This window comes from Cicer arietinum, chromosome 4 (assembly GCF_000331145.2).
Source record: "Cicer arietinum cultivar CDC Frontier isolate Library 1 chromosome 4, Cicar.CDCFrontier_v2.0, whole genome shotgun sequence".
Classification (NCBI taxonomy): Eukaryota; Viridiplantae; Streptophyta; class Magnoliopsida; order Fabales; family Fabaceae; genus Cicer; species Cicer arietinum.
The window spans coordinates 60,299,392-60,326,197 of NC_021163.2; the positions used below are offsets into that span (position 1 = coordinate 60,299,392).

The 26,806-nt window shown below is 28.8% G+C and overlaps 4 protein-coding genes across 4 annotated transcripts in view; 2 read left to right on the forward strand and 2 right to left on the reverse strand.

Moving 5' to 3' along the window:
- Nucleotides 1-326: 326 nt before the first annotated feature.
- LOC101490816 (hydroxyproline O-galactosyltransferase HPGT2) lies at nucleotides 327-6,756 on the forward strand. The gene is made up of 12 exons (XM_004498696.4): nucleotides 327-571; nucleotides 757-820; nucleotides 1,406-1,455; nucleotides 1,567-1,757; nucleotides 2,646-2,706; nucleotides 2,867-2,939; nucleotides 3,364-3,487; nucleotides 3,595-3,682; nucleotides 4,144-4,194; nucleotides 4,955-5,026; nucleotides 5,920-6,032; nucleotides 6,308-6,756. Exons 1-12 carry the CDS (start codon nucleotides 447-449, stop codon nucleotides 6,328-6,330), a joined length of 1,035 nt encoding a protein of 344 aa, XP_004498753.1. The 5' UTR covers nucleotides 327-446; the 3' UTR covers nucleotides 6,331-6,756.
- A 1,127-nt stretch (nucleotides 6,757-7,883) lies between these two features.
- Nucleotides 7,884-13,127, forward strand: LOC101499588 (topless-related protein 1-like). Its single transcript, XM_027333537.2, has 14 exons — nucleotides 7,884-8,043; nucleotides 8,213-8,392; nucleotides 8,806-8,919; nucleotides 9,016-9,177; nucleotides 9,343-9,497; nucleotides 9,684-9,754; nucleotides 10,197-10,337; nucleotides 10,422-10,532; nucleotides 10,661-10,843; nucleotides 11,176-11,304; nucleotides 11,398-11,493; nucleotides 11,816-12,004; nucleotides 12,116-12,279; nucleotides 12,715-13,127. The coding sequence occupies exons 1-14, from the start codon at nucleotides 7,964-7,966 to the stop codon at nucleotides 12,902-12,904; spliced, it is 1,965 nt and encodes a 654-aa protein (XP_027189338.1). The 5' UTR covers nucleotides 7,884-7,963; the 3' UTR covers nucleotides 12,905-13,127.
- Nucleotides 13,128-17,393: 4,266 nt separating this feature from the next.
- Nucleotides 17,394-20,892, reverse strand: LOC101491143 (uncharacterized). Its single transcript, XM_004498697.4, has 8 exons — nucleotides 20,659-20,892; nucleotides 20,047-20,131; nucleotides 19,780-19,848; nucleotides 19,539-19,651; nucleotides 19,129-19,240; nucleotides 18,901-19,044; nucleotides 18,142-18,316; nucleotides 17,394-17,803 (listed from the first exon to the last, which is right to left on the reverse strand). The coding sequence occupies exons 1-8, from the start codon at nucleotides 20,711-20,713 to the stop codon at nucleotides 17,666-17,668; spliced, it is 891 nt and encodes a 296-aa protein (XP_004498754.1). The 5' UTR covers nucleotides 20,714-20,892; the 3' UTR covers nucleotides 17,394-17,665.
- Nucleotides 20,893-24,233: 3,341 nt separating this feature from the next.
- The window catches only part of LOC101499892 (protein PHOX1), a 3,878-nt gene continuing 1,305 nt past the window's right edge, over nucleotides 24,234-26,806 (reverse strand). The window contains exons 3-5 of the mRNA XM_073367458.1: nucleotides 25,589-26,800; nucleotides 25,254-25,490; nucleotides 24,234-24,586 (exon numbers count right to left, since the gene is read on the reverse strand). Of these exons, the coding sequence (XP_073223559.1) occupies nucleotides 25,354-25,490; nucleotides 25,589-26,800 (1,349 nt within the window). The 3' untranslated portion in view covers nucleotides 24,234-24,586; nucleotides 25,254-25,353. The remainder of the gene's footprint in view (nucleotides 24,587-25,253; nucleotides 25,491-25,588; nucleotides 26,801-26,806) is intronic.

The following is a 26,806-nucleotide window of genomic DNA, read 5'->3' on the forward strand; positions in this document are numbered from 1 at the left end:
CTTACAAATTTCAAGACTAACATTTTCAAATATCAATTCTTAATTGAAGTAAACAGTTCAGTCAAAACAAAATTGAAGTAATAAAAGTATATCTACAACTTTCCTTTTTCTCCTAAGGAAAGTATAATATTACAATTTTTTAGTTTAATGCATGTACCTAAAATGTAAATTTAAAGGTGGATATTATATATAAGTGATATACAATTTTGGTTGTGATTTACATTCACAAGATAAACATTATTTACATTATTGTGCAGTTAATAATTGATATAAAAAAAAAAAGTCTTAATTGTAATAACATATTAGTGTATGTTACTTTCCTAAAAAATCAAAAATATAAAAGCCCTGTACCCTGAACGTTAGTTACCAGCGACAGAGTTCACGATTTGCATAAATTTCAATCGGAATCGTGAACTCAAAACGCACAAAATCTTCGCGTTTCGAAGATGGATACATTGCCGACGACTTCCACGGCGAAGCGAGGAGGAAGATCGAAGTCCGTTCAAACATCAAAACCTTCTATCCTCTTGGCATTCTTCTCTTGTGTAGCTTGGCTTTACGTCGCCGGCAGGTAACTTTCCTCAATTTTCATCATTTTTTTTTAATATTTGTTTCTGCAAACTTCATTCCGATCCGATTCTTGTTGGAAATTCATTGATTGTACTTTGTGTATTTCTTTTCATATTGAATTGCTGATCCGAAAACGTTAAAGGATTCAATCATTTCTCTAATTGTTTTGTTTTGTGAGTTTTTTAGGTTATGGCAAGATGCAGAGAACCGAAATTTACTTACTAGTCTTCTGAAGAAGAATTCAGAACAGGTTTTCCTTTTTTCTTTTCAGTTCTAATTTTTGAAGTCTTTTTTGTTTGTTATCAGTTTTCGCTTCTGATTTTGTTGTTATACGGTAGAGTACTTAGGATCAATATTTTAAATAGCGGCCGCTTTAAGGATCATGCTTTCGGCTATTATGGATGATGCGTTACATATTGCGGTTGTTGATGTGTGAATTAATCACAGTATTGCACAAATCATATTAAATTTATTTGTACTATCATATAATGTACTGGTCGAGAGATGATAGAAAGTTGGAACTAGAGAAAAAGGTTAGGTAGTGTTTAGATCTGTTTGAAAATCAATGAGGTAATAAAAACAAGATTCTCGTATTTTTTTTATAAACAGTGTTTTGTCGTGACCATTTTCCATGATTTTTATGCACTTGTTGAAACAGGAAATAATGGGTAACAGCCGCCACCTATACGTTTTTTTCACGACAGTTTTCTTGGTTGCAGACTGCTTTTAAAACCTTGCTTATGATTTATGATTGAAATTTGGAATTTGAAAGTTATTTTGTTTTTTGGTCTTTGCTATCAACTTATGATACTGCCACTTTTTTTGTTGTCTCTAGAGGCCTAAGGTTCTTACGGTGGAAGATAAATTAATGGTATTAGGGTGCAGGTAATTGCGCTACTTTTGGAGTTATTTTATTTTATATTTTTTTATATTGGGTTGATTTGTGGTTTTTGATGATATTTTGTTTGTTTGTGATGTTTTTTTGTTGTTTATTAGGGATTTGGAGAGGAGGATTGTGGATGCTGAGATGGAATTGACATTGGCAAAGAGCCAAGGGTACCTTAAAGGCCAAAGGCAGCAAACTGGCTCTTCTTCTGACCGTAGGCTTCTTGCTGTTATTGGAGTGTATACTGGATTTGGAAGCCGATTGAAAAGAAATGAATTCAGAGGGTCTTGGATGCCTAGAGGTATGTTTGGTTTTTGAAACTCATTGGTTCGTGTAAATTTCTCTGTGCTCAAGTCTTTTTTTTTTTGGTTACGAAGGAGGTCTGAGACTTTTTCTGGTGAGAGGGGGAGTAGGCTAAAGTAGAGGCAAAGTGGCCTTGGTGACACTTGATCTAAGGCTCACTGCTCTTTTGCTTCATCTTACTGAGAGCAATTTCATTGGCTGAGATGCAGAATTTGATTGTTTTTGTGGTTTGTTTTAGTAGAAGACTGTGATCTTAATTGCAATTTAAATTTGGGAGTGACTTTATGCCTCTTAATTTGAAATTGGGGTTGATTTGGCATCCTTAAAAGTTTCTTGATAATTGGTTTTTAACATATATACTTTTATGGTTTATTGCTATTTTCATTATATAAAAATTTCTAGTTTTATTTCCCTCGGATAAGTTTTAATATTTTCTGTAGTAGATGTTAAAGCTATATAATGCACTGCACGCATATTTTATTATTTATTTTGTTCATATTCAGATTATAGTAAATTGTACACGTGTTTCATGCAACTCTTTCATAATAGTATTATTCTAGCAAGTCACAGCTAGATTTGATATATTACACATGCTATTTTGATTTTAGAACGTAAGCAGTTGGTTTACTTCTAGTCTTTTGTGTTTCTCTAAGGAGGAAATTTAATTGAATTATGCTATTTTGATTTTTTGAACTAAGACTGAGAATCTAATATGAAGTTACTAAGAGACTCAATGTTACATTTAATTGAGATTATTATACTTCTTGACTAGTACTTTGGGTTTGATTCAGTTGAATATTATTTGGATTGTTATCTTTTTAGGTCAGTTATATAATATAATGACCTAAAATATATAACTAACATTTTATCTTCTCATTTCTGGCAGGGGATGCCTTGAAAAAACTTGAAGAAAGAGGAGTGGTCATACGTTTTGTAATTGGTCGGAGGTTTTTCCATGCCCTTATCTTACTGGCCGTTATATTAATACATAATTTTGTTGAACATTTAATGATTAATTATCTGCTCTAATTCCCTTGGCACTATCGTCAATATCCTAACTAGAAGTGTTTTGAACTTTTTTTGGACCAAAAAACTTCTAATTGACAGCGCTAATCGAGGTGATAGCTTGGATCGCAATATTGATGAGGAAAATCGCTCAACAAAGGATTTTCTGATTCTTGTAAGCTAAATGTTTGCTGTAATATAAATTAGCTCTGAATTATGTGAGTGGACAGGAATCGCTGAATTATTTTTTAAATTTGGCTTATCTTAGATGCTTAATACTTAGGGTATTAACCATGGAAGGATATCTAATGCCTGTATTTGCAAGTTTATATTATTTCCCCTCATTTAAAATTCACATTTTTTTCTGAAATATTTCAATCTTAGGGAGACTTGAAGCATTAATGTGGTGGTTAAAAATTCTTTTTCTGGTGGAAGTAAAGTTTTTATGGGAGGGAGCAAAGCACAATTCCTGACCATTGTGATTATCTATGCTTTTGTGAATAAATCACGTGGATGCTCATTTGAGCATGCTTCCATGTCATTGAACCTTCTTAGACAAGCTTAGTATAGAGCTTGACCATTTGTTTTTCTTATAACAGGATAGTCATGAGGAAGCTCAGGAAGAGTTGCCTAAAAAAGCAAAAATATTCTTTAGTACTGCAGTTCAGAACTGGGATGCTGATTTTTATGTGAAAGTTGATGACAGCATTGGCATTGATCTGGGTAAAGATGGTTTAATAATGAATGCCTGTATTTAAGAGATTTTGCTGAACTAACTATAAATTACAATGTGCAATTTTGAGTCTTAACTTCATTCACTGGCCTAACAGAGGGTTTAATTGAACTTCTTGAACATCGCCGTGGCCAAGATGGGGCATATATTGGATGCATGAAGTCAGGAGACGTGATATCAGAAGAGTACTTTCCTTTATCTGATCTAGTTCTGATTATTTTATATGATAATAGATCTGTGGTAATATTTGCCAGTTTTTATGTGGTGTAGATGGTTCTAGAAGATTTTGCTTTAAGCTGTCTGAAATTGAACTTGTGTTGAATTTTATTCACTATTATCTATTCTTGTGTTGAGAATACTCTGAAGTTAATCTGTGGATGTCACCGATTTTCATCCCTGGTGGTTAGAAGTTCCCATTGGATGTGTATGCGTATGCCTTTGGCATTTTTGTTAATTTCTAATGAATGTTTTAATTTTGAATTCTTATGCGCTTAATCTTATATCACTGACTACAGTTATATTTCTTTATCAGTTGTTATTTTCTCCTTCAATATCATTTTGTTTTATAAATTGTTTACTAGTTCGATCTTTCAGTTGAAATTTTTGGATTCAACGTATAAGCTCCTTATTTTGCTCTCTTTTTTAGGGGAAAGCTTTGGTATGAACCTGACTGGTGGAAATTTGGGGATGAAAAATCGTAAGTAATATACCTTTTAGATGAGAAGATTTGGTGATTTATTTCATTTTGTTAATTCAGGAATGATCTTCAATGTGATTATGTCTTAATATCTTAAATTGAAATCAATACATTTTTTTGTTATTGATTTATTATTGAATGCATAAATAATGATCTCCAGTCTTCGCAGTATATCATACCAGTGCTAAGTATTAACAAACATTAGAGGGAACAATTAATTTGTGACTCCAGCATACTCAATAAATTCACGTGTTTTCATCTCTTTGCCAAATTTTAGACTCTTCAAATGCATGATTTGTAATTATCACATAAACTGTTTCAATCATATTGATAATTAATGAAAACTGAATCTATTTACACATTTGATGATATAAAATAACTATAATTTCCTTTCCTATGCATGTTAACATCAAATAATGGATATGTTTTGCTGAATATCTATGAATATCTGAATGGATAAGTTTAGACTGTTCAAAAATATGAATGTAATTATCACATAAACTGTTTCAATCATATGACCACATGTCCCTTAACTTATATCTGAATATCTATTAATTTGTTTTGCTGTTTTTTAGTTATAGATCGGTTGGTATGATATTATAACTCGTGATGGAAAATGTATGTTGCATATTTTTGACAGAAGTCCCTATATATAAATATTGTGCATGGAAACTTTTTACTCTTTTAGTAATATGGATTTCTATATTGAATTGTTTTATTTTTTCTAGTGTGGATCTTTATTGATTTATTTTGTCTTTAGGTATTTCCGACATGCAGCCGGTTCACTCGTTATACTTTCAAAGAATTTGGCACAGTACATTAACATAAACAGGTTAGTTCTCAATGTCCTATTTACACAAGGAGGTTCTGTTTGTAAGAAGCTTTAGTTCTGTGGCATGGCTGCCTCAGTTTAGCATTTTGATATGATGAAGTGTGGCATCTGGCTGTCCCTATGTTTGAGGAACTTGAGAATGAGGAGGGTTTGATTATTAATCGATTATTGTACTGAGCCATATTCTTGGTTGGGATTGGAGTTGAAGCTACTTGGTTGGCTTCTTATTATGTCCTTATTTTCAGAATAGTACACAACACCATAAAATATGCTATTAAAAGTTAAAACAATTTAGAACTTTATCTAGTTTACTTGGCTTACCTCTATTAAAAGTTATTAAATTGGAAGTTATTTTTTTCCTTTACCAAACAACAAAGAGGAAAACTTATAGAGATTAAAGACGATTATACACTGTCAGTGTAAAGTTAATTTACACTAACAATCACTCATAACTTGACAACACATCAAACAATTGCATAACTTCGGTTTTCAGTTTTTTATTTGATGTGTGGTTAGCAAATGGTGATTGGTTATCACTTTAAAATAATCCTACATTGATAGTACATATCCTGTAATCTCAAAGCTATAAATGTTCTATCCCTTTCAATTTTTATTTTATTTTTTGTTTTTCCCCTTCTGACTTTGCATCTACTTAAACAAGCACGTCCTATAGCTGGTCTGTGCTTTCGTTCAGGTAGAGAACCTACAGCGAGTCAGATTGGTAGAGAACCTACCGAGCATAAGATATGATGGATTCAAACAATGAGTGTGTTAGCCTTGATGATTTTAAATGTTGCTTCTTGTTAAACTCTGTTTTGTCTCGAAAGATATTTTCTTCTATTTTCTCTTCCTATCTAGTAATATATCTTGATCTATCCATAAACAAAATGCAGCGTATCTTTGAAGACCTATGCTTATGATGATACATCGTTGGGATCATGGATGATGGGCATCCAATCAACATATATAGACGACAATCGCCTTTGCTGCAGTAGTATCAGACAAGGTGATATCTCAATCCTCTTATCTTGCAGTGGTTACTTTATAGCATTGAACTGGGTAAAAAGGGGCGCATGAGTGTGTTTCTTTTCATCTTTCTTAGCTATGTTTAACTGAACTTGAATCCTTGAAAATGAAAATGTATTTGGTTAAATTAATGTATCCAGAGAAAAGAATTAATGTGTCTTTCTTCAAACTTTATATATATATATATATATAGTCATTTTATACCTACTTAAGGTCACAACAAAACTGGCCTAACTAATGGTGCTCAATTTTCAGATAAAGTATGCTCGCTGGCTTGATTGGATGATCTTGATCACATTCTTCGCTACTTTGGTCTGGGAGTCTGATGTCAGTTAAAGATTATTTTTAGTCCTTATGGTCCAAAACAGCATTGAGAGCTTTGCAGACAACCAATATAAATCCTTTCTATATCTATACAGTAGTGATCTGTTCATTCTTTTAGATGTCAAAATAGCAAAATTGAAATTGTAACTATACAGATTGACTGACTTCATCCATCGGAGGTCTTACCTGATATTTTGGAAGTGCTATGATCATAGTCTTCCTCTGTTATTATTGTCTATATATACACCAAGAAATGAGATATTAGTAGCCAGGATCAAATAAAAGTGCTTTTCCAAATATTAAATCGTATGTTACAGTTAAAATTAGGGTTTTCTTACTTGTAAAATTCTAATACATTTATTCAAGATTCATTGTTTCTAGGCTTCAGGATTTAATTACTTTTTGACTTTATCATTATGAGTTAAATCAATGTTTGTAAGTGGGTTGTCTTCATCAATATCTTCATAATATACATGTCTTATATGGATGGATGGATATACGCTCACATTCACAATTTTGATTGAGCGCCTAACACAACAATGACGTGTAGAATATATGCACTTTATTTTTTTAACTCAGTGGATAGATTAGATGCAATTGAACCTTGGCTGAGTTTATTTTTAATAAATTAACTAAAACAACAAAACATCTTCTAAATACGAAGAATCTGCAAAAATATTAAAGAAGATCCAATTTCGTAATATCAGGTCAATTTTCTTCATGTATCCTTCATGACTTATGAGGCTAAGTCATCATGATAGAAAGTACCTTATCAATGCAACCTCTAATGGCAAATAATTGTTTGGAAAAGGGGTTTGAATATTTATTCTAGTGTTCCGAAACAACTATGTCGTGGTTTTCCTAAATTAAGAAATTGGAGTGTTGGGTATACGTGTGGTTCTAACGTGATTCTAGATACATGTTCAAATATACTAGTGGGCATTATTCTAGTCTTTTTTTATCTAATGGTAAGTATTAGATTGGTGTTATTTAATATTTTAAATTTTAATTTTTTTTTTTATATATTTTATTTTATCAGTGACTATTGAACAAAAGAATGTTAATAAAGAGATAATATTTCAAATGTTCTACTACAAAATTATTACCTAAATAAAAATATTTGGCATTCCAGTAAAAAAAATATATATTTTGAATTAGTGACCGAAATCATTATTTAATAATTAATACCATATCTATTAGGAATTTAGAATATCTTTTCAACCTTCTTAATTAAGTGATTCTAGATATTATTTTCGCAGTAAAAAATCCAACCGTCTTTTACAAATAATCAAATTGATTGTGAATCATTAATTAATGTTAATATGAAGAAGATATTTGTACAATTTTTTTAAGAATCAACCAATTTTAGGAATTAATTAATTAAAGATTTTTTTTAAGATTTGTCTAGATTCTTTAATATTTTAATATTTTAGATACATGATATGATTAGAATTTGTTTATGATATGCCTTTATTTTATCACTATGATCACTTATAAATACCTTACCATACCTTAAATTTCACACACACTTTCAATATTGGTTAACGAAATATAACTTTGTGCTTAGCAAAAGTAATTGTTATCAAGATGTCTAATTTCACAGAAGAACTTGTTTTCTCAGTGTTACAATATTTTGACGAGGAAGCTTTTACGGAAACCGCACACACGTATGTGTCTCTTTCTCCACACAAGTTTGATTTTAATTATAATTATTATTTTAAAGTTATATACACGAGTGATTGTTGTTTATCGATTATGTAAATTTTTTAATGTTATTATTTATGAATATGATATATTTGTTTAACATTTAATTATTATTTTTTTGTTAATTCACAGGCTTGGACGTGAAAGTGGTTTGTACTTTGACTTGAAGTATTTTGAGGATTTGGTACTTAAAGGCAATTGGGATGAAGTTGAGAAGTATCTTTCTGGCTTCACAAAAGTTGAAGACAATAATCACTCAATCAAAATATACTTTGAAATAAGAAAACAAAAATACCTTGAGGCATTGGACAGGTAATTAAACTTTTTTTTTTATAAAATAAATTTATGGTAATATAAAAAAGACTTTAGAACACAGTAAACATTAATTTTATTCTCGTGTATTAAATTAATATGCATGTATATACATAAAATAATTTATTCTCTATAATATATTTTTTTGACTCTATATTATTAATTTATATTACTATTGTGTAAAAAAATTAATAGTGTGAATTTATATTAGAATAAGTCGTGTACGGTGACCAAATATTAGACTAAAATTAATATGACACATTAAATAAACTAATATAATAAATACTACATGAATAAAATATAACAATAAGGATAAAAGCAAAATTTTATATGCATCTATAATTCCAATGCAATGTTATTTGTTAATAATAGTATATTATCTTATTATAAATTTGTTTGTTTTATTTCATCAGCAATGATCGTATTAAGGCTTTAGATATCCTTATGAAGGATTTAAAAGTCTTTGGCTCAAGGAATGAAGAACTAATTAAAGAGTTGACTCACCTTTTGACGTTTAACAATATAAGGTGTGATTTAATATTATTTTCTAGTGTGTTGGAATTTGAATTGAATATTTCTTAATGTGCATAACTTTTTTAATTTATTTTTATGAACATTATTAGAGAACATAAATCACTTTCAACATATCAAGATGCAAATTCTGCGAGGAAGAAAGTGATGGATGAAATTAGGAAAGTGATAGAACAACATCCTATGTTAGATCAAAAATTGAAATTCCCTGCCATTAAACGTCAGAGACTAAGGCATCTTCTTCAAAATGAAAGGTGACACTCATACATATTTTCTTAATTTATATTTTCCAAACAAATATGATTTTAGTATATTTCCATACATTGTACTATAATTGATTATGTCACCAAATTTCAAAAAAAATTGATTAGAAGTGATAATTTTTTTTTTTAATACTGATTTATTGTACCATTTGTTAGAATAAATGGGCAGCATCAAAATCAAATTCAAAATCAAAATCAAATTCAAATTCAAAATCCTGTTATAGGGACTGCTCCTGCACAACATGGTAACTTAATAAATCATGTGGATCATTCAATACCATCTACTTCTACTGCAACAAATCCAAATTCAGGTATACACTTTCATATTTTAATTTAATGCTTCCTCATTAAAAATTGGTATCCCCTAAATTTTGCAACCTTTTTTCAATAAATATTTATTATTATTATTTATATTTTTATTTGGCCCCAACAATATGATTTTTCTTTAAATCAATCTATGCCCTTGTGATTTAATTCTCCATTACCTTACACTGCAGAATTGGATTTGAATAATCATGGGATTCCTAATGAAATAATCAAAGAAAGATCTCCTGTGACTTTTAATGAGGTCAGTTGGATAAAACCTTCCTTAAACCATTTTACTAGTTTGTATGTAATTGAAAAACATATTTTTATATTAATTTAACCTCTTTTCTTCCAAAATTCAAAATAATCTTGAATTAATTGGGCTTTTAGTATTATAATTTACTTGTTTTAGGTTTGACAAGGGTTTTTTTTATACATTATTAAGAATTTGTTTATGATTAGTTATAAATGTCTTTTTATTTATAATATAAAGATTTGGACGACTTCCCAATGCATCGCTACATTTATCAACAATATCACATTTCATAAATTTAAAATTTTATTTTTTAAATAATTTTATGGTTCTAAATAAAATCTCAGTTTTATGTGAAATGTAGTCTTAGATGCAAAATTTATGTTGTGGCTATGCTTTTTTTAATATTTATTTATCTTATAATAATTTTATATAAACTTTTTTGTTTTAGAGTGGCTGCTTAAAAACTTTGGAGGACATGAAACTTGATTCAATTGAAAAATCCCACAAATTATCAAAGTCTATACCTCATATTTTAAAACCATCTGAATGCCAGTTATTGCTACTCCCTACTCATTCTGAACAAAATAAGGTATGACATTTATATGGTATATTATAAGAAAAGTTGGTTCAAGAAATTACAAGAAAAAATTATGATTAAATTTTCATGAAGCAGATTGTTAGACTTGCTTACACCAATGCTGGAAATGGAATTTTGGCATTGACATCAAATGCTACTCATCTACTTTGGTTATGGCCACATACTAGCCATGATTTGAATGCTAAGGTAATACTCATTTTCTTTTTATATGTTATTTTTACCTCTTTAATATCCATCTCTACTATTTGTTCTTACTTAGCATCAAATTAAAATATGGAAATATATTTTGCTAATATGTAAACTATTGCTTGTAGGCAACAACACAAGTTTCTCCTCAATTGTGGCATCCAAGAAATGGTTTGCAATTTATGAGCAATGACCTTACAATGGCCAAATCTAGAGATTTAGTTTCTTGCTTTACTATATCAAAAAAGGATTCATATCTCATATCAACATCAGGGGGGATGATTTCTTTGTTCAATATGATCACATTTAAGGTAATCTTAATGTTAATTAAAATCCTCCATTACTAATCATATGGCTTGTGTTTGAATCCTTTACCGTTGCAGTATCATACTGCAACAGTAAAATCGAAGTCAATGTGACATTTATTTTTACAAAATTTATTTATGTTTGTCAGTGGATTTTTGACAACAATTGCACGATGTAGTCTGATGCAGAGTAGTTAGATTGATAAATAAAAAATAACTTAGATTTTGTTTATAAATCCAACAGCTTAACATCAGACTAAACCGTGTAGTAACTGCAGATGATCCATACATATTATGATTTAACTAATCATATGTCACACTTTGTCTAATAAATACAGAATCTAGCGAATTTCTTGCCGCCGCCACCAATGGTAACAAGTCTTGTCTTCTACCCTGAAGATAACAACATACTTCTTGTTGGTTTGGATGATTCCACCATACTTATATACCATATTCAAAAATATGAGGTATATTTATTTCATCTTTCAAGAAAAACATGCATCATTACATGTTTAAAGGTTATTACTAAAGCTTACTTTTTGTTCATTCATTTGTGTTAGGTTCAAAACAAGCTTGAGGGCCATTCAAAACGAGTTACTGCTCTTGCATTTTCAAATACTTTGAATGTTCTTGTTTCTATTGATGCAGATGCTCAGGTTAGTATTTAAAATTCATTTTGCATGCTCATAGTTTTTTTTGTCACAATCAAGGTTTTAAATCAAAGTCAAATTGTGGATGTTGATATTGCGAAAAATTAAAATTTAGTAAATACAATATTAGTCACATTAATTAGTTAGTTACATGAATAAGTATAATAAGATTTTTATAGTTGGTCAATAAGAATAAGTAACTAATCTAACTAAGGATTAATTAATTAGTGTGACTAATATTATATTTGATCCATTGGATAGTGATTATTATTTTATTATTAGCAAAGTAGTTTATTTGTCACTATTAAAATTCAAATTTCTCATGCAGGTTATTGTATGGAATAGCACTAATTGGAAAAAATTGAGAGATAGGAACTTGCAAATACATGGACAAAATGTGCCACAAATATCATCTGAAATTCAAATTCAATTTCACCCTGATCAACAAAAATTTCTTGTTGTACATAATTCTCATCTTGGAATATATGAAGCAACAGAACTAAAATGTGTCAACCAGGTTCTTTTTTTTTTTTTTTACTTTACATATGATTAAGGTATTTTTCTTCATAGCATACAATAATTTTATTTTTATTTTTATTTATTTTATTTTTCCCCTTCTTCATAACAGTGGAATCCAGATGTTTCACAAGTAATCTCCCAAGCAACATTTTCATGTGATGGTCAAATGGTGTATGCTAGTTTTGTTGATGGGACTTTGGCAATATTTGATTCATCAAATTTTCAAATGAAATGTATAATTCATTCTTCTATTTACCTTTCATCAATTTTCAGGTACTTTTTTCCTCCTTGACTTCAATTAATAATAATTTCTCTTTTTCTATTTTTAAAATAACTAGATGGTGAATTTTGTAAATAAATTTTATAAATACATCTAATCACTTTTCGCCGTCTTAACAGAATATAAAAAATATTATTATGATATAATAAGATAGTGAAATATTATTGAATGTTTATGTAAAATTTGTTTACTCAATATTTCAAAAAAGAAAAAATGTTGTTCACTTTGTGGAAGTCTAATTATTAAACTAATTGTTGGTTTGTAGATTTTAGTTGTAGGGTTGTAGCTATGAATGATAATCACAAATTGATGATTTTATTATACATATAGAAGAATAATATTCCAAAGCATTATGCATTGACATTTATTCTTTACAAATGCAACATTGACACTTAATATAATTATTTTAATTTGATTAATTATTGCAGTGCGAAAATCTACCCAACATATATAGCTGCACATCCAAAGAAACCAAACCAATTTGCAGCAGGATTCACAGATGGTAGTGTTTATGTGTTTGAGCCTAAAGAAGAATGTGGTAATTGGATCATGTCTCAAGTTGATAACGAACCAACTAACACCATTGCAAATGGATCAATTAAGGTTGAGATGGATTAACACATGAATATGTTCACCAAATTAACATTAATGTGTACATATTTATTTGGCCAAACCTTTCAATTTAGGCTTCATATTTACAAGTTTTTGAATTTAGGATTTCTAGTCAATCTTTTGATATTAGTGTTCTTAGAATTGATAATTGAATAAATGAATTATTGTTTAATAGGAGACATAGTTGATATGTCAGTAATTATTTATAGTGGTGCAATTACATTTTTAATTTATGTTTTAAAAATATTATTTGATAAATAAATAATTTGATATCAGAAGAATTGCTAATAATATCTTCATCTAATTTTATTCTGTTTGTCAATTATAAATTGTTAATATTCAAAAGAAAATTGAACTGGGTTTAATATGACCAATTTATGTAATCTTATTTATTTAGCCGGGTCAAATTGGGTCAACATGGTGATCTACCGGCTCAAGAAAAAAATAATGTTCAATTTTTAGGCTTTTTAAATATATTTCGTTTTGATTTTAGTACATGTGATTTTTTTTTATTTGATTTATACCCTTAGTAAAAAAATGGTAACATAACTAATTTTAGATGAAATGGCACATAGTAAATGTGTAATTGTTGTTGACTATACAATATTTAAAATTAAATTTCATTTTATTAACTCATTTAATTATTTAATTAAAAATTTAATAATAATTAATTAATCAATTAAATAATAAAAACTCAGTAATCTTCATCTTCAACCCCAAATTTTTTAATAAAAACTCAACAATCTTCATCTTCAACCTTAATTTTTTCATCTTCAAATAATAAATTCTTATATCTGGATCCAAACCCTAAAAATTTTAATCTCTTATTTTTATTACACCACACCTATAATATTTGTCATAATCATCAAAGACATGCATTTATAAATCAACTAACACACCTCTTTTTGTTTCAATGTGAAGGGAAAAAGGTTTTTGTTGCATAAAACATTTCGACGTCCGTACTAAAATAATTGTCATTTTACAAAGATTTTATAAAGAAATTAATAGATAAATGAAAGAGAACGATGATTTTATCAAACTACTTATATCAATGATTGATTTATTTTTATTGTCATATATACAAAATAGAAAATAATAATATGAAAGTAATGCAAATAAGAATATAATTAAAATTAGATTGGAAATTAAAAGTAATAATAATTTTGAAAATAAATATTTTTTTTATAAATATAACAATTATTTTGAGACAAGGGGAGTCCATAAAATCAGGTGATCAATACTTCCGTTAATGATACTAAAGTAAGGACAGATCTAGAAATTCATCAAAGGGATACTAAGTTTCAAATAGTCTTTTTTTAAGATAATACTAACTTGCATGTAGAGGAATGTTGTATAGTTTAATTGTTTTCTGTTTTCCCCTTGAGTTCTGTCCTCTTTTTTCAAAAAAAAAAAACTTAAATTTACTTTTATTATTATTATTGTCAAATTTAATTATCATTTCATTAGGCTATTTTTCTAGACGAAAAGATTCATTAATACCTCAAAATTAATACAGCAGCACAAAAGTTGCTATAAAATTGAGGTCCAAAGTATAAATAATTGCCGAAAACAAAACAAAATACTATGCCCATATACAAGGTGGTAAGGTCAATAAGGTCATTATGCTTCTATAAAAAAACAAATATTTTATTTAATAAAAAAGTCTCAAAAAAATTTTATTAAATACAAATGTTTTATATTCTAATATTTTTAAAATTAAAATTAATAAAACTTTATCTAAATTTAATATTATTTCAATAAATATTAAATCAATTGGCTTTATTATCAATTAAAAATAAAATATTACTCAACATAAATTATATTAATTTAATAAATAATTTTATATTATAGACTTTAAAATGTCTCATATTAAAATTCACTTTAAACCTATATATGTATTGAACCGATCCTATGTTGAGAATAATATGACTAAATATCTTCGGACGATCTTAGAATTAAATTTATATATTTTTTAGATTTAAAATAACATATCATTAGAATATATTATTCATATTTATGTTTAGAATATTCTTAAGATTTGTTAAAAAAAATTCTTGTTTCCTTATTTTAAGGATATGATTTAGGAATTTAAAATATGATATAAAAATATGTTATGGTATTACAGTTTAGTTGTATATATAGAGCGACAAATAGATGTTTGTGAGATCATGTTTCACACAAAAAGAAAATATTTATTTACTCAAAATATATTATATATAATTCTATTTTCGTAAAAACACAAACAACAACGATAAATATAAGGAAAAGTGTATTTCTAAATAACAGTGAATTTGTCAAAATTACATCGACACGTAATGTTCGTTGAAATATAAAGTATAATTTTTTATCAAAATTACCATTATTCAACTAATTTATCAATTTTACAGTAAAATCACGTCACTTTGAGATAACATGGAACTCATCAAAGATAATTTGTTTAATTAGTTTCAGGCTTCCTTTTAATTAGTATGTAAATGTGGGAATTTAAAAATTGTTGAAGTCCCACATTAGAAAACTCTCATATTTTGAGTATTTTCAACTATATAAATATTAAAGTCTCACATTGGATAGAAAATATATGTGAGTTTGTTTCTATCATTATATAATGAGTTTCAAACTCTTGTGAAAAATACACATCATTTTTTATTTTGCTCGACTTATTTCTGAGTCACTTCTCCCCTTTCTTTCCTTCGATTTTTAGAACGTATATTATGTCGCAGTCCATTCAATTTTAGAGCGGTTGTTATGTCGTAGTCCCTTCGATTTTTTTTGTCGTTGTATTTTAGAGTGATTTCTTGTGTTATAGTCCTTTTGATTTATGAGTGGTCATAGTACCATATTATGAGTGACATCCATTAAACTGCCATATTAAGCATGTAATTCTAGAATGGATTTCTACGGTGCCGTAGAATTTTGATACAGTAAATATAAGTTGTTTTATCCTAGAGAGTTCGTGATTGATAGCCTGTCTTGCACAATTTAGTCAGTGCCACGAAACGTCTTAAAGAGAGCGACCTAGTCCGCGACTCAACCTAGTAAAATCTTCGGTGGCATAAATTGATTTTGAAACAGTTTTCGAAACTCAAAAAATAACAATTTTAAGACGTTTCTTTTTGTCATATCATTCGAAGAGATTACTTGATTTGGTTATATTGTCTCTAATTTCAATAAAATGTTTTATTTTGAAACAAACATAAAAGGATAAGAAAGCTGAAAAATTAACTCAATTGACTTGTTGATGATTTGTATGACTACTACAATTTCAGCAATACTGCTAGAGATGTTTGGGATGCTCTGAAGAAGAAATATGATACCGAGAAAGTTGTGGCTAAAAAATATGTTGTGATCAGATACCTAGAGTATCAAATGACCAATGATAGATTTGTGGATGGTGGTGATAGTGATAGCCACTTTCCCCAAAATTATATGGTTTTCTATTTAGAGTGTACGCTATTCTAGAAGAAGATTGACTGAAACAGCTAGTTCACAAAAAATAAATTATGACTAGATTAATAGATATACATTGTAAGATAGTTTTAAATTGAGATAGAAGTTATCTATTTAGTCATATTTTAAATTAAATTATTTTTTAGTGACAATAGACATCTCATTTTATCATAATCTACTAAAGATTAACTTTAAGACATAAGGCCCGTTGATTTAAGATTTTAAAAAAAAAGAATGATTCTTTTACTTTATATTTTTTAAAATATTTTTAATAAATATTTACTTAAAAATAGTAAAAAAAAAATAGATTTATTTGTTATTAATTAAAAAAATAATTTTGACATTTAATAACTTTAAGATTTTAACATGATAAAAATCATATTTTTTTAAAAAATATATCTTTCAAAAATAATTTTTGTAAAGAACCTCTCAAATAACTTTTCGCTTTAATCATTTTTTTAAATTTCATTATTAAAAAAATGTAGAAAAAAATAGTTGAATAATTAAAGTCACATTTTAAGATAAACTATTTTAACCAATTTTTATTTGAAACTTTATTTTTTTAAAATATTATAAAAAAATAAAATACTATAAAAATATTTTTTTTAAAATTAAACAAACCAACTCATTGTTTCTCTTGGATGAAAGAAGGAATATTTTTAAGACATTGCTCCACTGAAAAAATTATAAAATGATAATTTAACAATTCAATCAATTGTTTAATAGGAACAACTAAGCTACGGTTCAAAGAGAAGTTAACCTTTGCATTTTATGATAACAGTGATGATAAAATTCAATGGTCACATGCATAATTGATTCAATTTGGACAAATAAAACTTTTTATAGAGAAAGCACACAAAAATTGAACTTTTTAATTTTTGCCCAATAAACAACTTAATCAGTAATAATTTAATTAAAAAATTATTTGTGATCCTATTAGAACCCACATGACTTTTTAGCTCAGTAAATCCCAATATTTCGAAAGAATATGCAAAGTGACTATTTTGGCCACATTGGACCATTATGACAACTACTAACAAAGTGCAAATTAACAATTTAACATCTGCAATAATGACATGATCAAATCATATGTTCAAAGTCACAACTTTCCAAGCATGTTAGCTTCGAATGCCAAACGGGAGTATAATGGAATTTCATTATTTTCAACAACTTACCACCAGTCTAAAAGTAAGCTACATATTTTAGTGATAATAATCTACAACCAAGGAACAAATGGACATTTGTTCAAAGCTTAAATATAAATAGTCAGTTAAAAAGAAAATCAGAATTCTCAACGCCTCATCAAAGAAGGGTAGATCTTCAATTAGAGCTTGATTCATCAACCTTTGCTGCTGCAGATGCATAACTAACACTACTGTCCTTTGAACTATGGCACTGACTGGACTGCTCGTAGCGAATAAATTTGATTTTTATCTTTATTGAACAGTTCCTCAGCATCTGATAAATTTGCAAGATGAAGTATATATAATATCAGCATCAAATCTAAAACTCAAGATACATTGATTTGACAACTCTTGATTAAAAAATTTAAGATTGGGATTTTGATCATATGCGTACACGTGAAACAAATGATAAAATTGTTCAAATCTTAACCTTTGATTTTTCGATCGATGACTATAAGTCTATAACCCATAACTCTTCGTCTATTCTTAGTAAGGTGTGATAAGAAAACATGATTTTATAACAATACAATAATATTTATTTTTGCTTAAAGTTATAGTTGGACTCGCAAATTTGGCAAGAGCTACTTCCATGAGAATTTATAGGGAACTTACATGGAGAAAAACACTAATTGGATGGCGCCCACAGATTGTATTTTCATATTCTAACAGATACTTTTTGAATGAATCAGGGTCTCCAGTTTCTATGATATCCATCCCCATCTTGTCCAACGCCTCAATGGATTTATAAATAGGCCCGTGTTTTTTGTCATAGTGCATGTAATTGAATCTGACATAAAATACCAGTCACCAAGACATGTTCAATACCAGCTTCACGTGAGATATCCATTGGAAATATATAGACATGTACAATAGGAAGAGATAGTGGAATATAGACATTGGTAATGAACAGTCAAAACAATGGAGCATTTCTTAATAAAAATTTCACAATTACCACAATGAATTATATTCATTATCTGAAGCAGTGTTGCTAAATAGCGACTATAGCAACACTATCCCACTATAGTGTAGTGGAATTTGAACAAATCACTATTGTTCCATATGCAATTTAGTGCAAAATTTTGTCAAAAATAACACTGTTGCATGGTGGAATTTGAACAAATTTCTATTTTTTGCGATCCGCAATTGACAACAATGATCTAAAGTCTAAACAACATCAAGCATCTGACAAAAGTAAACAAACCATAGAAAACATAACTGAACTACGAAATATGTATGTTGTTTTTTGTGTGTGATTGTGTTTTTATTAGCATATCTCAAACAACAATTGCAAGAGTAATCTTTCATAACATCTTAGGAAAAGATAGAAAGAAAGAAATATGGTAGTTCAACATGAAAGAAAATAGTACATACCGAGATCCCCAGTGACAAAAATCTGAAGAAATAGAGAAGAAATTAGTGGGATCATCCACAAATTGAGCAAGAATCTCTCCATACATAGCTTCACTCTCGGCACTAATGGCACCAACTAAAATGGGTACAATTTTCACCGGGTGCCTGTTTCAATATTCAAATTCAGTCCCTGTGGAAAATTTCTAGAACTGGAACCAAACCACCAAACCACTATATAACAAAACTTACCCTTCAAATACTTTAGCAAGATATGGTAAGTGCATTTCCATGCTATGTTCAGCTTCATCAACTCGAATATCCATCATGTCAAATTTTCCCGTAGCTTTAAGCTGCTCGTTTACTGGTAAAGTAAAGGAGAATTAAACGTGTAATGAGGAAAGACAGAAGCCAATATTGAAGTCAAACTAAATGAATTTGTTCTCAATAAATCGGTTCAAATAATCTACATTCTACACATATCCATAACTCGGATAAAAGACTGCTGATTGTAATTATAATGATCAGCTACTTTTTCTTTATTAATTCATATAGTTTCCTTATTTTAGTCATTTCCTGAGAGATTCTCTCTTGAATATAAATATGAAGAACTATTGTATAATTTCAACACAACAATTCAGATTTTATACAATTATGACTACCTTCCAAATCAATAGGCAGGTCTCCAATGGGTGTCTTGTAGACTGTTGCAGTTGAAAGAGCACATTTTGTAGTGTAATAGTGGTGAGAAGGACCAAGTAGGAAAATACGCGTGCTGAAATCACAAAATCGAAAGAAAATAAAGCAACATCAACAACAAGCAGGGGACACATGAACATGGAAAAGGCTAATATATACAGGAATATAAAGGCAGTCATAGGAAGAACCAAGAAACAAACTTACATGTTAGACGGATCGATGTTTCCAAATGCATATGCTGCAGCTCGTCCTGAATAGGAATAACCTGCATGTCTAACACAGCATTCAAGTGCAGTACAAACACATCAGCATTGTTTATCTCAAAAATCATAAAATCAATTAAAAAAAAAAAAACAAACGAACTCCTCTAAAACTTGAAGTCCAAAAATGTTACTTGAAAAAACAACCTCAGCCCCTTAATTTTTCAATCAAGGGTTACATTACAATTAAAATTCTAATATATTCACTTACGGTGCTATTACACCCCGTACATCAGAAGACTTTGTCAAACCACACGAATTCAACCACCCTTCCAGTTCTTCTGAAAGCTCCTTAGCTAAAAACATAAATTAACAAAAAAATTCATATCAACAAATATCAAATAAAAAACTCTCCTAGTCAACACAGTTTTAAATCAAGGTTACATCACAATCTATGATACCATAGAACATCATAGTCAAATACAAGTTACAACTACTGCAACAACAATTGCAGTCGCATTGGGGTTGCAATGTTTGAATAGGCAGTGAGTTTTGTAAAATAATGGTAACCATAATTTTGACAAAAACTACATTTTGGAGCTTCAAATCTCGACGTGGCCGCAATATACTCACCATAATTTCAAACATGCACTAAAAAAACTATAGAATGTTGTTTGAAGCTATCAAATCAAACCATATACATTATTAAAAATTTAACCATGAATTAAAACATTAACAACCACCCAATAGAATAAATAAATAAATAAAGAAACAATAATTGAAAGGTGAAAAGTGAAAACCCAATTTATATTTTATCAATCTGATAAAAATAAAAATAAAAAGTGAAGAAACCTGAAATCAAAAATTGTTTGAAGAAACTTACGATTGTTGGTGTACCAAGAACCAGCGTGGGAAGGTTTTCTGACTTTGGTAACCATGGTGAAAGAGGATTTGATGAGTCTTTGAATAAACCCTAAAACAGAAGGAATTATTCCCTTTTGAACACTCTCTTGTTTCACACGCTCCACGATTCTAGTTTAACAACAAAGTGAGTGCAATTGTTTGATTCTATGTTTTTTGTTTCTTTGCTTTTATAATAGTTGCAAATTTAAGGGACTGAAGACTTAACTATCCGTTTTTGCTAGAAATTATATTCACAAGATGGATAAAAGATATGATTCGGTCAAAAAAAAGATAACAGATTTTGTTAAAAAGATATGTTTCTAATATTATTCAAAAGTAATATAATGATAAAATACAAATTTTATTTTATGTTTGATCTAAAAATAATAATAAATAAGATAATAATACTTAAAAGTAATATAATATAATTCTCTCAAAAACAATCATAATATAATATATTATATTTTATTTGAATGACAATTATCATTGCAAAATAACTGACATATACTATTTTTTAAATTAAATTATAATACTTTTAAATATTATAAATTAAAAAATTAAATAATTTTAAAAAAAAATGTAGTGATAAAACTAAATAAACGATTTTATTTTATCTTTTAACAAAACTATGATAATCAAATTAGTTTATTTTATTTATTTGGATAGTCTAAATAGAGATATGATATATATATAAATTGAAAAAACATCTTTGTAAAAAAAAATATTTATATTATTATTCAATTTATTAATTTTGAATAATAGTTTTTAGATTATATAAAACTAAAAAATTATCTTTATGATTTTTAAATTTAGTTATAATGTATTCTTCAATTTCTTCCTATAGTTTAGCGGGTGCCAACACCTATAGACCAACTTTTGACATTCGAACTTACGATTTTTTATTATAATATCATTTTTCTTTTTACATGAAATTGTCCCAGATTGAAAATAATATATTAAATTATCCTGCTTTTTTTAACCCAAACAAGTGATTGGATGCTGGCGTTGCGACGTACTAAATGAATTTTTTTTTATTTCACATAAAAGGTTGCATCCTGGGGAATTTTTTTTTCTCTATCTTTTTAAATTAAAAAATTGTTTATTTAATTTAAAAAACAAAATATTATTAATAAATTAAAATAAAATATATTAAATTAATCAAAAAAAATGCAGTTGATTAGATCTGTCTAACCAAATAATGTGTCATATTATTTTAACAATCTCTCCTATCTCATAGATAAATTTATATTATTTTAACAATTGTCTCTTGTTTTTAGCAACTTAATTATATTTTGTTAATCGCTTTATCTCATTTTTTTTCTAGATCAAATAAATAAAAATTAATAAAAAATAATAATTAAAAAGTAAACTATATTAATCAAATAAAATACATTAAATTAAAGAAAAAATACATTAAAATGGAAGAAAAAAATAAATCAAATTTAAATTATAATATCTTTAAAATGGAACGCAAATATGTATATTTAAAGATTACATCAATGCAAAGATATAGGTTTCTAATTTTCTATATAGGGTTGCTAAGACGGTTGAACCTGAACTATATTGGGATGTTTTACTTAAACCCCCAAGAGTAAAAGATATTTTAAATGTACATATATGCGTTCTATTTTAATGTATTGTAATTAAATTTGATGTATTTTTTTCTTCCATTCAATGTATTTTTTTTTTCTTTAATTTAATGTATTTGTTTCTTTAATTTAATATATTTTATTTTTTTAAAATAATTTACTTTTTAATTATTATTTTTATTTATTTTATCCGGAGAAAAAATAGGACAATTTTATTTATTTTTTAAATATCTTTTACTATTAGGGATTTAAGTAAAATATTCTAATATAGTTGAGATTCGACCGATTTAACAACACAGTATAGAAAATTATATCTTTGCATTGATGTATTTTTTAAATATACATACTTGCGTTCTATTTTAATATATTATAATTTAAATTTGATGTATTTTTTCCTTTCATTTTAATGTATTTTCTTTCTTTAATTTAATGTATTTTATTTTATTAATATAATTTACTTTTTAATTTTTACTTATTTGATCCAAAAAAAATAAGAGAAAGTCGTTAACAAAGTATAATTAAGTTGCTAAAAACAAGAGAAAGTTATTAAAATAATTTAAATTTATCTATAAAATCATTTGTTTAGATACATCTAGTCGACTATATTTTTTCTTTTAATTTAATTTATTTTATTTTAATTTATTAATAATATTTTGGTTTTAAAATATTATGATTATTTTTATTTTATTAAATAAATAAATTTTCAATTTGAAAAAAAAAATATATATATATATATATATATTTTTAACCCAGTACATGATAACATCCCGGGATACGACCTTCTATTGAAATTAAAATAATGACAATCACTTATTTAGTTCAAAAACTAGGTCAATTTAGTGCAGAAAAAAAAAGTGATATTATAATAAAAAAATCCTCGAACTCATCCAGATAAACCCATAAAAACTTAATCTTTTCGATTTTCTCATCCCAAACATTCGACTGCACCAATTAGTTTCACCCAAAGAGGTTCCATGGAAGGCATCTCAAAATGCAAGTTGTCCTATTTTTATCCATATTTGGTCTTATTTCATGGAATTGATGGGACAAGTGTCATAGTCCATTGAGACTTAAATTATGAGTTTCTTTTCTCACTTCAAAAATATACTTCCGAAATAAACACAGTACTAAAAGAATACTTCCAGACAAAGAAATTCATATTCACATTAGGCTTCATTCAGTGAAATATGATGTGATATGGCGTCCTCAAATTTACTGCAACCAGATTTCTTAAATACCGATCGACAGGACAAACCCGGTTTTCCGATATGTTGTGACATGGTGTTTTGCTGTTACCACTTATATAAAAATGACTAATCATTTTGGAAACATTCACCCTTCTGCTAATACAGCAGCTTACCAAGTCAAGCCTCTAGCATCACTCTTAATTGCAACAAATTTCTTGGAGTGAGTGGAAAGATATAGTCATAACTGACAGATTCAATTCAACCCAAAGTGGATGTTTGGTACTACAAGCGGTTTGTGTTTGTCAGAATCACGCTGGTTTGTCGTGATTTTAATAAACCCGTTTGATACCAAATATACACTAACAAAATAACAACCAACAACTAAAAAATAAAAAATAAAAATCAGAATTTAACTAATTACAAGAGGGTAAGATGAATTGATCTCTCTTTAGCCTTGTTGATTGATGCTTCCAATACCTCCTTCCTTTGTAGGCTTTTGTAGTATTATATTTTCCTTATCTTGTCACCAAAAAACAAATGCACCACTCATCTTACAAGACTAATCAAAACTTATTTCGATTCACCCTAATATATCATATAAAATTCAGAAAAGTCAAACTAATTGTAACAATGACGTCAACAAATCTTACTAAATAAAATGAAAAACATGGACAATTCAGCTGAAATACTCAACAAAACAAAAGAAATATGCACCTTTTCAAGAAGGGACCCATATGAACTACCTACTTGTTTTTCAAACATGGAAATCCAAGGCGAGGTACGACATTAACGACAAATATAATGACAAATGTAGTGTGATATACAACAAGAAAAAGAATGCTATAAAAGACAGTTTACACAAATTAAATAATCAAACCAACCCCAACAAGCTGAATTTTTTTATTGTTTTTGCAAACTGAACAAATCCAATCACCCATTACCTTAAACCAACAAATGGAATCACGTGCTGATTTACAACTGCAAAAATGACACCGTCGGAACAAAGAAGAAAACAAATACTATAACCAGAATTTATGGCCCAAATATCCCAACCTCGTACAAAACTGACATCGGAAAAAATAATTCAATCCTAGCACCCATCATGGAGTTGAAAAAAATGAAGAAAAAATCCCTGCAGTCAAAAGGCAAATAAATCCATTCAGGCCAACCACATAGATGTCATCATTGATTAAAATTTACAACTGAAATAAAGAAAATAGAACAAGAAAATTAAATAAAGTAGATAGGTTGAAATTTGATGGAAATGTTGAAAATATTAAAGGATGATAAAGTGGAAAGCTGTTCTCTAAAGTAACTGTTTAGTCAATCCATCCATCTTGTATAACCAAACAATGAACACATAACAAATCATTGAATGATTTAACTCATCTTAAGCCTCTAAAGCCAACAATCAACAGTTTCTACCGGGGAGGGACATTGAGATGAGGGATGAAATTTGTCCCGATAACAATTTGCAGGAGACACATCAAGTAAAGCCAATATCATTAGTGGTTCCTCGAAGCATGCAGATATCATTTGTGAATTTGTTATAGTTATTCACCTAAACATAGTCATTCTAGAGTATAGGACAGAAATATAAACTTAACTTTTTAACCAACAGAAAACATTTTGCAGAACATTTTATAATTCATAAATCCATAATTTCAGTTAATGGTATAACCTTTTAAAACTTTCAAATGCTAATAAATCTCCCTAAATTTTCTAGAATAATTTAGAAGATCTACTGCCATAGGAACATGCAAGCAAAACTGTAATACATGCATCGTAGTCTTACTTACCTGTCTTGGAATGGAATGTAGAAGCCTTCAAAAATATTAAGGAAGAATATAGAAGCACTAATTTTGCCTCTATAAAGAATGACAAACTCAAGAAGAAAACCTAAAATTGCTCCAGGGTTTCATGGAGTCTTGGAACACGCCGACGAAACAATGGTTCGAGTCGGAAAGTTGGAACATTAAACTGCCACCCATCATACATCTCATTCCATGCTTGCACTATCTCATCAATTTTGAACCCTGTAATTAAGAAAATTGGTTTGTTAGTTCCCTGAAATATTTGAAACTGCAAAGGCATCTGATAAATACAGTCACGATATTTTTTCACCAACCCGTACCTTCCATTGCAGTTTCATTAGAACAATGGTTCTTTATCATGACACCAATGTCGGTAGTAGAAGCTCCAGCCAGTTCAAACTTTTCAACTGCAACCTCCAAACATTCCTCCCATGTCGGTAGTCCTAGCTTAAATTCCACAACAGAACGCTCATACAATAAGGTACCCCATAAAAGATATATCTGTATCCTCATCTTTGAAGCCTTTTCATCGGCTTCATCAGAAGAAACGTCCCTGAAAAGACCATGCAAACCCATTTTCTCTAACTGTGCATTATATTTATCCAATTTAGATAGTCCATTCAAACGCTGCTCTTCAATCTCCTCCCACATCAACATCCCTTTCTCCATGCTGTCCTCTGCCTTGTTATAGAGCTGTAGAACCTCTTCGAAAGGACCAACTTCAAATTTCTTATTGTTTGCAATTAAATAACCCCAGCACAGCTTTGCTTCCTCAAATTGCTGAAACCCAAGAGCAAGGAGTCCCTCATAAAAGTCCGGTTTTATTTTCACAGATTCTTCATATCTCAATTCTGATTCCTTGTACTCCTTCTTAGCCCACTCATATGCAACCTTAATATGCTCAAAAGACGCTTCTCTCGGCCCGTCTTCTGGAATAGACACTCGCCTCCTCGCCTTTGACAAGTGAACATTCCCCCAATTAAACAAAGCCAAAGCAGCCATCTCTTGAAACTTATCTGCAGCAATATCAAACAGCTCTTGAGCACCATCATTTGTCACTGCATCCTCCATCGCCTCCGAATACAGCTTCATCCCAACCTCATGAATATCCAAATATGAATCAGAATCAAACCCAACATGGTTCTTAAACAGCCTCGCAAACTGAACAAGCCAATCTTCAACAGTAATCATCCTATTAGCCACAACACCCCTGTCTCCATCTGCAATCCCATTCTCACCAGCATTACCACTACTCGTCTTTTCATCATAACACGGCTCCTGATCCAAATCCACCTGCGTAATATATAACCGAATCGAGCCAAGCACATGACAACCCTCAGCTAGCCTCAATTCAGAAGTAGTAGTAATAGTAACCAAATCACCTTCCCTGTCCTTATACTTAACAAGAACACCTTTTAACCCGGGAAACCTTTCCCTTATGACATCCCTCACCATCTTCATACTACAATTCACAGGCAATTGCGCCCACCTTATATCCTCTCCATATATCAACTTCACAGTCCTAGTAACCGCTATAT